Source organism: Hevea brasiliensis, chromosome 3 (assembly GCF_030052815.1).
Source record: "Hevea brasiliensis isolate MT/VB/25A 57/8 chromosome 3, ASM3005281v1, whole genome shotgun sequence".
NCBI classification, from domain to species: Eukaryota; Viridiplantae; Streptophyta; class Magnoliopsida; order Malpighiales; family Euphorbiaceae; genus Hevea; species Hevea brasiliensis.
This window is the reverse complement of record NC_079495.1, coordinates 90,471,772-90,484,541: the sequence shown is the minus strand read 5'-3', so window position 1 is coordinate 90,484,541 and position 12,770 is coordinate 90,471,772. Positions and strand designations below refer to the sequence as shown.

The following is a 12,770-nucleotide window of genomic DNA, read 5'->3' as shown; positions in this document are numbered from 1 at the left end:
TCACACTTAAATAAAATAACAGATCCCTTAAGATAAGGGCTCTCATACCATATGTTAACAACACAACAAAGAAGACTAAACAACTTCATTATTTTATTGAAACAAAACACTGTTGAAATACAATATGAAAATAACTAAAGATAATAATCATGGTCCATGATTCTAGCCATGATAAAAAATATGAAAACATGCTTTAACAAAAAAACAAACACGTGTAACAGACTTCCTAAAAACTAGCTAATAGCTGCAGACCACGTTTTTTGCAGTCCATTTGGGCAGAAAAATAGTAATAATAATAATAATAAAAAGATAAAGCACGTTTAACAACTTGACCGAACTAACGCGATTTTTACAGTGTCGGAGACAATTTCCAACAAAGCCAACCCATTCCCATCGGAATATCTCTAAATCCCTTATATCCATAACGAAAGTACAAATACAATATCCATACCCCATAATTCCAATGGCCATAAAAACATCTCCCTAAATTACCTATGAATTATGAAGTACGCAAATCAACCTGAATATTGGAAATGCATCCTAGTTGAATTTTGTTCACTACAAGAACTTTGATTTCTCCTCTTGTTTCAACAATGATGAGATGACTTCAAGATGAAGGGAATTTTTTTTTGAAAAGCAAATTTTGTGTTATAATATAAGTAAGAAAACAAACCTAAGAAAAAGCCAAGATGGAGAAATGCAAAAAAAGGAGAAGAAAGAGTGTGACATATCTACATAGCATATATTTAATTTTAATTAATGGGAATTTCTAATTTGGTATCTGAATTTTATACTATATTATATTTTAGTCATTGAATTTTAGAAAATTACTTATTTAGTGCATAAATTTTGCATTATATTGTAATTTAGTTTCTAAATTTTATATTATGTTAAAATTTAGTCCCTGAATTTTGAGAAATGAATTATTTAATCCTCTTAATTTCAATGTAAAGAACAATTTACTCTTTACTATTTTAATATTTATAATAATTTTATCCATCAATGAAAAGATTAAATTATTTTATATATTAAAATTATAAAAATTAAAATGTGATATAGTGCAAAATCTATAGACTAAATAATTAATTTCTAAAAATTTAATAATTAAGGTGTAATATAATATAAAATCCAAGGCTAAATAATTAATTTCTCATTAAAGTCTCATTAAAGTATAATATATGGCAAAACTCAAGTACTAAATTATAAATTTTCTTTAATTAAGTAAATGATAGCGTAGAAGGGCACATATGACCTTGGCTAGAGTAGACACTGAATTCTGGCGAGAAAAGCTTTTATTGAGATAAAATAAAAATTAAAAAAAAATAGTAATAAATTGAAGTTTAAAAAAAAAAAAAATACTACCCTTAAAATTAAGGGACTATATTATAATAATTAAGCTAGATTAGGGCTATACTGTTGACATCTTGATCCACTGTCAATTGCTTATTTTATTTGAATCTCTCTTCCTCAATACATTGTAATGTCGTCGCTATTTATTTAATGAACGTATATATATCAATATTAATATATGTAATTATACGCCATTAATGAAACATATAAATTCTTTTTAAATTAATTTCAATTTCTGCTATGTATTTTTTAATAAAAGATCATAATTTTTCTTTTTTCAAAATGATAATCATTTTGTAAGGGATGTTGCAGGTCCTTACACCTTCCTACATATTATTATATTAAAAAAATTTAAATACGTAGTTATTAATAATTTTAATTTATATATATATATTTTTTAATTTTAATATATAAAAATAATATAATATTTTAAATTTTTTTATTAATTCTTTTATATTTTATTTTTATTATTTTTTAATAAAAATTTTATAATAAAAATAATATATATATATATATATATATATATATATATATATATATATATATATATATTAACATTTACCTTATAATGATAATTATTAAATGAATTATAATTTAGGAATGTTACGTGACAATACTTTAAAAAAAATATAATGTGATAATATTATGAAAGAAGATGTCATATATTAGCTATTTGAGAATATCTATTTACTTTATATATAATTTTCTAAGCTTAATTTCTCTAAAAAAAATTATATAATTTTTCAGCTAAACTTGAAAAAAAAAAATCCCTATAATTTTTATCTACTTATATATATATATATATATATATATATATATATATATATATATATATATATATTATAATTGATCACTAATGTGAGGAAGGAATTACTTGATTAAGGTGCCTCATAATTGCACAAACTTTTCCAGAAGAAGTCAACCCAAGATTTTTAAATTTCTTTTCTACATTTTCCTTTACATAAGAGAATGATTTTAATTGATTGAGAAATTGATGAATAATTATTTAAATTCTGGCCAAACTAAATAGGTCATTTAAATTTTTAAATTTTTTAAAAATAATTATTAAAATTTTTAAACTTTTTAAAATAACTCAAAAAATACAAATCTTAACTACGTTAAATCTTTTTTAAAATGTTTAAAATATGTTAATTTACATTCTTAATAAACAAATAAAATAATTTTATAAAATTTATAAAATAAATAAAATTTTATTAAAATTTTATAAATATTTAAATTTAAATTAAAAATTATATAAAAAAAAATCCTTTACTTTAACCAAATCGTCGAAAAGAATTTTTCTTTCTTTTCTTATCAACCAGATACTAAACTTTAACCTCAAAATTTCCTTGAAAAATTTTTTAAGTATCATCAATAAATATGTGAATATTATTCTATATGTGAGATAAATAACGAAAGCCAGGAAAATATATTGAAAGTTTAAATTTAATTTTCTTATATAGTTATGAAATTTAAACTATACTATAATTAAGAAAAAAAGAAAATTTAAAACAATTTCTTATAATTCTTTGTTAACTTTATTAAGAAAATTATATTTTTAGGGCTTTTATTATTTGTAATTCTTATATTTTGTGGCGTTCATTTGCTTTGTTACGAAAATCTAAAATTATTTCTTATAATTTAAATTTTCAATATAATTTTATGGCTTTTATTATTTATTTTAAATATAGAATAATATTCATATCTTTTTAATGATACTTTAAAAATTTTTTGAAAGAGATTTTCAGATTAAATTTTAATGTTTAGATGATGAGAAAAGAAAGGAAAATTTGAATTCAAAGATTTTTTTTTTATAAATTTTTAAATAAATTTAAATTTAAATATTTATAGGTTTTTAATAATGTATAATTTATTTTACAGATTTTATAAAATAATTTTATTTCTTTATCAACAACACTAATTAACATAATTTATTTATAAACTTAATTATTAAAGTTTTAAAATTAAATTTATTTATTCAATGGACTAAAATATTATCTCTTGAGAGTTTAAATGTTCATTTTTTTTAAATTTTTTATTGAGGAAGTTAAAATTTTGCATCATTTTGAGCTATTTTTAAAAGTTGAAATGCTGAAGTGACTATTTTAAAAACTTAAAGGTTTAAAAAAGCCTTTTGGTAAGAATCAATTTTTGGGATTCTATTTTTATAAGACTGGCAATAGACCGTTAATACTAGCACAAAATTAGCAGCAATCTATGCCTTCAAAATAGCAGAGATTAAAGTCTGAAATTCTACGTTGCAAAAACCTTAAAACCAACTTATTTTTCTTTAAGGAGTTGTATGGTTGCAATAGATCTAATTAAATTTTTCAAAAAAGCACACATAAAATCAGCAAAACTAGCTTTTTTTTCTTTTACTTAGCAAATTCATTGAAGATCGCTTTTAGGTATACCTAATCACTTTTATTCAAGCCCTTTACAACATTCTCTTAGGGCATCCATGATAACGATCTTCAAAGAGCACCGTATCTTTTAGGTAATTTCTGGGTTTCATGGTTCTCATGACTCTGTTTATTTATTTATTTAATTATTTTTTGTTTTCATATTATTGACATTTGATCTTGTTATATATATTTATCATTTCTTGAAATTCATCTTCATCATTTCAAGATTGTAAATTGCATCTTCATGCAGTTTCATCTTTCGTATTAATTACAAATCATATGAATAATCACCAATTTAGAGTTAACTTGTTGCCATTTTATGTCATAGTGCAAGAAATATAAGATAATTTAACATTGTAAAAGTGCCTTAATATATAGCTCCCTTCCCATAAAGAGTTTTTTATTTATAAAAAATTATTTTTAGGCAATTTGGTTTTTAAGGCATATCATTTTATGATAATTTTGTGAAATTTTCATTTCTATGGATGAGCAGATTTGCAATATTTTGTTCTTTTGGATTGAAAGAATTCATTTTTAAATGATGCATGAAAACGTTAGGCAAGTGTTGAAGGAGGAAAAAGAAATGGTAAACATTCGCGGAAGCAATCAACAAAAAAGCTCAGGATCTCCAAAAGGAGAGGTAGGGGAGATCGACACAAGAGCACCATTTCAATCTGTGAAAGCGGCTGTTAGTTTATTTGGTGAGGTAGCTGTCTCCAAAGATAAAGACGAACCATCATCCAAGCAAAAGATTTCTTCAGAGGTAAAATCCCATTTTAAAACATTTCACACTTGTGAGCTCTGGGGAGGTTGATATATATGCAGCTTTGATGTAATGGTAAAATTACTCTCTGCAAAGTAGAAGTAAAGCTTCTCTTCAGAACTTACAAATGTAGGATGCTTTGTGTACTGAGTTGCCATTTTTTATGTCAGGAAACTTGCTAAAAAGGTAAAAAATAATTCATTTATAGTAACACCCAAATTTGAATTTTGATCATTAAGGTAAGAAGCAACTTCACAAACAAAATAGACTAATCTAAAGAGATCTTCCTCTCAAGTTGAACCATATTTAATTGTTTACATCACGTACTTTTGCTTGCCAGCATGTGTTGGACGAGGAGACCACACTTTTGTTGGTTCAAAAAGAACTTGACAATTACAAGCAACAGCTTGAAGTTGCCGAGACAACAAAGTCTCGAGCACATTCTGAACTTGAGAAGGCCAAGATAACACTAAACGAGTTGACCACTATGCTCAAAACTACTACTGAATCTAAGCTATCAGCTATGGAAGCTGCAGAAAGTGTGAAGAAACAAGCTAAGGAACTTGAAGTTGCAAAATCTCAACAACATTTGGGAAATGCTGCTCGGAAACAAGAAATGGACCAGGAAAGAGAGCAGTACATGATCATTGTGAGTGAACTTGATCTTGCAAAGCAAGAACTCACTCAAATTCGACAAGATTTTGACGCTTGCCTAGAGGCAAAATCAGCTTCATTTCAACAAGCAGCAGAAGCCAGGCGTGTAGCCAATATGAACATAGAAAAGATTAATGAGCTCTCAAAGGAAATTAAAGCAATGCAAGAATCAGCTTTGCAATTAAATCTTGCCTCTGTACAATCTCAAGAACAACTAGAAAATATTATGGCTGAGAAAGAAGCCAGCATTAAAGCTTATATAACGACCAAGGAAGACGTGGACAATAAATTGAAGTCTTTAATTCAAGAATATGATCCTAAGCTTACTAGAAAACTTGAGCTGAAACTTGTAGAAACAAATATGGAGATTGAAGTTATACAAGAAGAAATGAAAAGAGCGCATGCCCTTGAAATGGATACTGTGAAGCTTATAACCACTGAGCTGAATGAAGCAACAAAGGCATTGCAGAAAGTCGCTGAGGAAGAGAATTTGCTTCGAAATATAGTGACATCGCTTAGACTGGAATTAGAGGAAGTGAAAAAAGAAAAAGTTGAAGTGGAGAAGAAAGAAAAGGAAATATATGATGAGCAAAGATCACTACTTGAGCAGCTTTCATCAGAAGCTGAGAGTGCAAGAACAGAAGTAGAAGAGATAAAGAAGAATACTAATAAACTAAATCAAGAAGCTGAAAGTGGCATGTTAATGGCTGCAAAAGCAATGGAAAAGCTTCAACTTGTTCTTAAAGAGGTTGAGCAAGCCAAAGAAGCAGAAAAGAAAGCCCATAATGGGATGAAAATCTCGTCTGAAAAACAAAATAATCAAAATCCTCAATGCAGTGATAACATAATAAAAATTTCATTGCAGGAGTTTGAGAGTTTAAAAAAGAGAGTAGAGGAATGTGAAAATATAGCTGAGGCAAAAGAGACAGATGCAGTAATTGAAATGGAAGTAATCAATATAAGAAAGAATGCAGCAGAAAAAAAGTTGGAGGAAAATTTGAAAGCAATCAAAGAAATTGAAGAAGCAACTGATATTGCTTTGAAGTCAGCAGAGATAGCAGAGGCTGCACAAAATGTGGTGGAGGGTGAACTTCGAAGGTGGCGACAAAAATATGATAAATAACATCATCTCAATATGCACTTCAGATTCTAAAAGATTCAGATAAGTAATTAATTAGGATGGATTACCCAAAGAACTCTTGATTCTAATTTGCAAAGCTAGATAGTACTTTTGTCTCGCACAAACATGTGTTTTTCTTGATGTAATGATCACCTTATGTAATTAAATAAATTATGGGAAGAAAGGAACAACAAGGATTCAAGTTCCTGATTATTAATGAATCATGACATGTTTTAATTTGGTTTTACAAAAACAGTTCTATATATATTTCCAATATTATTTTCCTTCTAATTTTGGCATTCTCTAATAACCATAGCAGAAACTCAACTCTAATAGAGTTTTTTGTTTAGTCATTTCTATAATCTATTTGTATAATTTGTTTTAATGATATATTAATCTTCTCCTATCATTGGAAGATATTGGGAGTGCAGAGTCTCATATTTAAGTTTTCTTGTTGATTAATGAGACTTTTTTTAATAAAAATATATAATGGCAGTTTTTATCAATATAACAAAAGTAGAAAAATTTTACTCCTAAGATATGGTCCAGTGCATATTTGGACATCAAAACGATGAATATCGTTGATTAATACTTAGGAATGCTTAGTTTGGAATAAAAAGTTTAATGCATTTTTTTTAAGATAATAAGCTACTTTATCTAGAGTATCTAAGATTACATTTAACAGAACCTAATTGATAAAATGTAGTAAAATATAATCAATCCTGTAATGAAATAAATAATATAATATAATTGTTTTTTCATTTTCTTATTTCATTGTAAAATAAAAAAAATTAATGTAATAATTATTTTTATTTTAATATTTAATTTATTTAGGACAATAATAATAAGGGGTGTCAAAGATTGCATTAATAGATGGTGGTGGTAGTTCGTGCCATGGTTTGCTTTGGATTCAAAATTAGCTAGTATAACCAGAGCCTAGAATTAATTTCTCTCTCCCCTTTGAAATGCGTGAGAACTAGGTCAATTCAATCCAATTCAAATTAAAATTTTTTCATTTAAAAAATGTGAAAAAATTCAACCATTGGATTGGCTCAAACCAAATTGAACCAAAATCTAGTGACTCTATGGTCCAGTCTTGAACCCTTGATTATACATACTAGAACTAGCCCACAACAAGATCTAGATAGTGGCTAGGTGGTAGTCATGGTTGCTAGATGGTGGTGGTGATGATGGTCATTAGGTGGGCCGAGTAATTAATAGCAATTATGTTGATGATGGTAGTGGTTGTTGGGTGATGGTGGTGACCATTAGGTTGTGGCAGTGGGGTCAATGGTAGTTTTGGTATTCGAGTGATGGCTTAGTGGCGGTCTCTGGGTGGTAGTAATGGTAGCCATAGTATGGTGGTGGTTAGACCCAGCCACTGTTCGAGTTGGGTTCGAAATCGAACTAAAACACACTTGATCAAACCTAAAAGCAGAACTTGTCAACTATTCAAGGGTCTAAAGTGGACCAAAATTGAGAATAATAAGGGTTGGGTTTTATTCTCCTCTCCTGGGAAAGTGAATTGGATTGGACTAAAATTTGTGGTTTGGCCTAGTGATGGTTGTCGAATCCACCAAAAATTAAATTAACTGAAATTACAAGTAATAAAATATTTTCTGCAGTAAGTGGTAATCCAGGTCGAACCCTAGAGACTGTGTTACTAGATTTCGTGCACTTGTGTAACAGGAAAAGAAAAGGTGATGGGAGGGAGGGGGGGGGGGGTGGTGGGTTGTAACACTAAATAAAAAAAAAATCACGTTCAGAAATTAAAGAACGAAAAATGTGAAACTCTCAATTTAAACAAAACTTCAGTCCACGGTAATTCGCATTCAAATGCATGACTCAATCATAGATAAAAGAAATACAATTATCTCTTATTGAATACTTAACATAGATTTACCAAATAGCAAAGTAAAACCCCTAACTTTCCTATACTCATCAATTCGAGGCCAGCACTCATGTTGACCCTAATTATTAACTGAATTGGTATTAAGCAATCCTCATCAAATTAATAACTGCTTTAAAAATAGGAAGTAGTTAAGCTGAACAACGATTTATAAAGTATAAACCTTTTAATTCACCCTATTGTTTCCTTAGGTTATTATCGAAAACTTGGATCATAATCAATAAAACCTAATTACTACTCACATTCAATCTTACACAATAATTACGGATTATGAAGATGAACTAGCAATTGATCACATCAAACAATTAACTAATAGGCCTTTCTAGCAAATTATTCAATAGATCAAAAATAATAAAATCGAAAAACAAATAAATATTCAAAAAGACATAATTTAAATTAAGAACCTGATTTCACAAATTATGCATAAGAACTATAATCTCTTGAACTGAAATTAAAAACTTAGCCACTCATCATGGCTTACAAAAGAAAAATAAAAAAGGAGAAAAACTAAAAATATGGACGTGAATAAAGAATGAAGGTGTTGAGGGCATGTTGAAGGTCTAAATGGGTCTGTTGAAGTTGCTGCCAAAGATGGTCTTTATAATAAAAAACCTAATCCCAAATATAAGAACTAAACTTGGAAAATTTTTGAAATTCAAAAAGACAGATTTTCTACTCTGTAATCATAGCCGATTTTCAGGCACTTCCCTTGTGATTCTGTCCCTGACTTCTTTAGGAAAGTTATAGCACTACTTCTTAGCTTTCCAACGGGTACTCATTTGCCCAAATCGAAGGTCTACAACCCAAGTTATGGAATAAAAATTGAGACTGGTTTTGACAGAGTATCCAGCTCATAATGATGACTTCATTACCATTTTTGACAATTAAAACGGTCTTATCTCGCTTCCAGCCCTGCATAGAAATTGTAGAGGTAGCTCTTAAGGTTCAATTGGGCCTGGGTTTGCTCCATTTGGACCTCCGGAGCTCCAAATATAAAATAAATCCTAAGACTGGTCGTGACACATCAAGTGTGGGCTTTTGTAATAGATTCATAGCTCATTTTGACAACCTTGGAGACTGATTTGGGCTTTGATCCCTCTTTGTCATTCGTAGTGCTCTGACTTAGCTTTTTAATGAATCAAACAGCATTGGATTTGGTGACCCACAACTTTAGAAACACCTGAAAAATATAGTAAATGTCAAATACTGAAAATTTCTCCATTTAACACAATTATTCCAACAACTATTTAAAAATATGCCTAATTAATAATTATATTTTAATCAACTAAATTAGGCATAAAAATACACTAGAAACACTAAATGTGATGGGAGTAAAATTAATAAATTATGCATTTATCAAATTCTCCCACACTTATTCCATGCTTGTCCTCAAGCATGACTTAAACTCTCAATCAACTCCACTTAGAAGTTCACTTAACTTCACCCTATCACAACTTTCTCTAACAAAAGATTAAAAGTTTGAAAGAAGAGGTAAGTAAGGTAATAACCATCATAACAAATTCCATCAACACCATACCAATATATCAACAATTATCCAACACAAAACAAAAGGCTTGAAATCAATTAAGCTCACACAATTAAAGTTTCATAAAATTTTAAATCAATACACACTAAAATACAAGGCTAATTTATCAAGGCACAACAATTATAGCTATTTGCAAATCTTAGGGGAGATAGAAATGGTCCCTTTTTTTTAATTTGAAATTGGTACTTCTCTCTTATCACAGTCACCTTTTTATTTTATTTTATTTTAACCGTCACCTTCAAAAAAGTACCTTGCTCATATCCTAACTAACTTTTGGCCTGAGAATCGACATGGGATTCATGAAGACCCCTGGTTACTTTGCTTAACTAAAATAGTAGAGCAATTTTCAAGTTCAGCCTTTTATTTTTCCTAATTTATGCATCTACATATTATAAAGTGCCCTGATAGATTAAACAGAGTTCTAAAATATGCATGACACTAGTTTAAAGCACACATAACTAATCATTTCACCATTAAATCAAGCCTAAATGATTTATGCAGAAAAAAAATTACTCTATGGTATAGAGAAGAGGGAAAATCCATAATTAAAGTTACTATTACCTTGCCTAAAATCTCAAAAATCCAACCTAAAATAGAAAAGTCATTTCAAGGACAAAGCACTTCTCTTCGAGAGTTAATATAGAATCATGAATCAAGCTTATGAAAATAATTTAAAAAAAAATTGTAGTAACAAATTTCTCCTCCCCCACACTTAAAACTTACATTGTCCACAATGTAAAGCCCAAATGCAAAAGAAAAGAAAAAAAAATGATAGAAAATAAAATAAGGGAAAGAAAACAAATCTGATTGTGGCTAACAAGCCACCCATGGGTTACCTCCCAAGAAGCGCTTTTGTTTATCGTCGTTAGCTGGACATGACAAAGCTCCTTAATCCACATAAATTGGGTTATTCAATTTGAGCTCCTCCACTGAATGCTCCTGAAACGCCTCATAAAATGGCTTGAGTATATGACCATTGACCTTGAACACTTTGCTAGTTCCTAAACTTTGAATTTCAACTGCACCATAAGGAAACACATTAGTAACAACAAAGGGTCCAATCCAACGAGAACGCAACATACCAAGCAGCAGCTTCAATATGGAATTATACAACAAACCTTTTTCCCAATCACAAACTGCTTTCTTAGTTTGTCATGGAATGCCTTGGTCTTTTCTTTATAGATCCTAAAATTATCAAAAGCCTCAAGTCGAATTTCCTCTAATTCATGCCATTGTAATTTTCTTTCTAACTCGTCATTCATGCTTAACTAAAAAACATCCTACACAAATGTATCAACAACATCAATAGAAAAGACAGAATGATCATCAGCAGGATACTTCATGGCATCAAAGATATTAAATTTGACAGTCTCTTCATCAAACTCCATAGTTAAGGTACCATCATCCACATCAATTTTTGTTTTGACAGTTTTTAAGAAAGGTCTTTCGAACAAAATCAAAGCTGGCTTCGATGTGGGAGCACTATCCTCCATATCCAGAATGTAAAAATCTACAAGAAAAATCAATTCTCCAATCTACACCAACACATCCTCAACTACTCCCAATGGGTAAGCATTAGAACGATCAGCTAACTGAATAATGACACTAGTTTCTTTCAAAGGACCCAAATTTAAAGTTTAAAAAACTGAATTTGACATGACATTAATAGATGCTCCTAAATCTGCCATTGCACCTTCAAATCTAGAATCACCTATTTTGTAGGGAATAGAAAATGAGCCTGGATCCTTACACTTAGGGGGTAATTTTCGCTGAATTAATGCTGACACATTTTCCCCCACACTGATCTTCTCATTATTCCTCAACTTGCACTTTGTAGTGCATAATTCCTTAAGGAATTTAGCATACCTGGGGACTTGTTTGATCTCATCAAGTAAAGGTATATTAACCTCTACCTTCCTGAAAGTCTCCAAAATTTCTTTCTCTTGTTCTTCTTTCTTAGTCTTAGCCAACCTGCAGGGAAAGGGAGGAAAAACATAATTATTAACCTTATTCAGTTTAGGTTCAGTATTTACCTCAACTTCAGGAACTTCGAACACTTTTGCTCCTTGCTTCTTCTTTTTCATTGACTCATGTGGAATCTGGTTATCAACTTTTTTCCACTCCGCAACATTATAGCACTTGCTTTTTCTCTGGAATCCATGACTGTTTGTGATGGAAGCTTTCCAGAACCTTGAGCTTCCAGCTTACTCACAAATGAAGCTAACTGACCAATCTGCCTTTCTATTTTTTGAATGCTATATTTGGTCTCCTGTTGAAACTGTTATGTATTGTTAGCCAAAGCCTTAAAAATTTCATCAAGTGACATACCTTGATTTGAGGGAGGCAGAGTTGGTTGATTCACTTGTGGTCTTTGCTGCTGGTATTAGTTTTGCACTGGTTGATTTCCATAACTCAAATTGGGATGATTTCGCCATCCTGGATTATAAGTACTAGAAAAGGGATCATACCTGTATTGTGGTTGTCCATAATTTCCTACTGCATTAACATGTTGCATTGATTCATCCTCTTGTAATGCAGGACACAAGTTAGTAACAAGACCCGAACCCGAACAAATTCCACATACCTTAACATTTTGCATGTTCCCTACAGCCAATTTCCTCACCAAAGAAGTTAAATCAGAAATCTGTTTCTCAAGGTTAGATGTACTTACCTCATTAACCTTCTTAGGTGTGTGATCCATTCTCATTCCAAACTGCTGAGAGTTTGCTGCCATGTTAGCAATCAGCCTCCTTGCTTCTTTTGGTGTCTTGTCAACCAAAGCTCCTCCACTAGCAACATCTATCATACCGCGGTCCATTGGTAGAAGTCCCTCATAGAAATACTGAATCAGAAGCTACTCACTTATTTGATGATGGGGATAGCTTGCACACAGCTTCTTAAATTACTCCCAATACTCATACAAACTCTCTCCATTGTACTGCCAGATACCACAAATTTCTTTTCTTATGTTGGCAGCACGGGAAGCAGGAAAATACTACTCCAAAAATATCTGCTTCATTGCA

At 30.1% G+C, this 12,770-nt stretch overlaps 1 protein-coding gene and 1 non-coding gene across 2 annotated transcripts; both read left to right on the top strand.

The window, feature by feature from the left end:
- The first annotated feature begins 3,668 nt into the window (after positions 1–3,668).
- On the top strand, positions 3,669–6,459 carry LOC110666438 (WEB family protein At1g12150-like). Its single transcript, XM_058143479.1, has 3 exons — positions 3,669–3,847; positions 4,314–4,518; positions 4,859–6,459. Exons 2-3 carry the CDS (start codon positions 4,339–4,341, stop codon positions 6,293–6,295), a joined length of 1,617 nt encoding a protein of 538 aa, XP_057999462.1. The 5' UTR covers positions 3,669–3,847; positions 4,314–4,338; the 3' UTR covers positions 6,296–6,459.
- A 6,152-nt stretch (positions 6,460–12,611) lies between these two features.
- Positions 12,612–12,718, top strand: LOC131178909 (small nucleolar RNA R71). Its single transcript, XR_009147916.1, has one exon. It is a non-coding gene; the product is annotated as a small nucleolar RNA R71 (small nucleolar RNA).
- The last annotated feature ends 52 nt before the right edge of the window (positions 12,719–12,770 follow it).

Coding starts and splice junctions, on each gene's coding strand:
- LOC110666438 (XM_058143479.1), top strand. CDS start 4,339: ATGGTAAACATTCGCGGAAGCAATCAACAAAAAAGCTCAGGATCTCCA. Junction 4,519..4,858: donor AGCAAAAGATTTCTTCAGAG/GTAAAATCCCAT, acceptor TTTGCTTGCCAG/CATGTGTTGGACGAGGAGAC.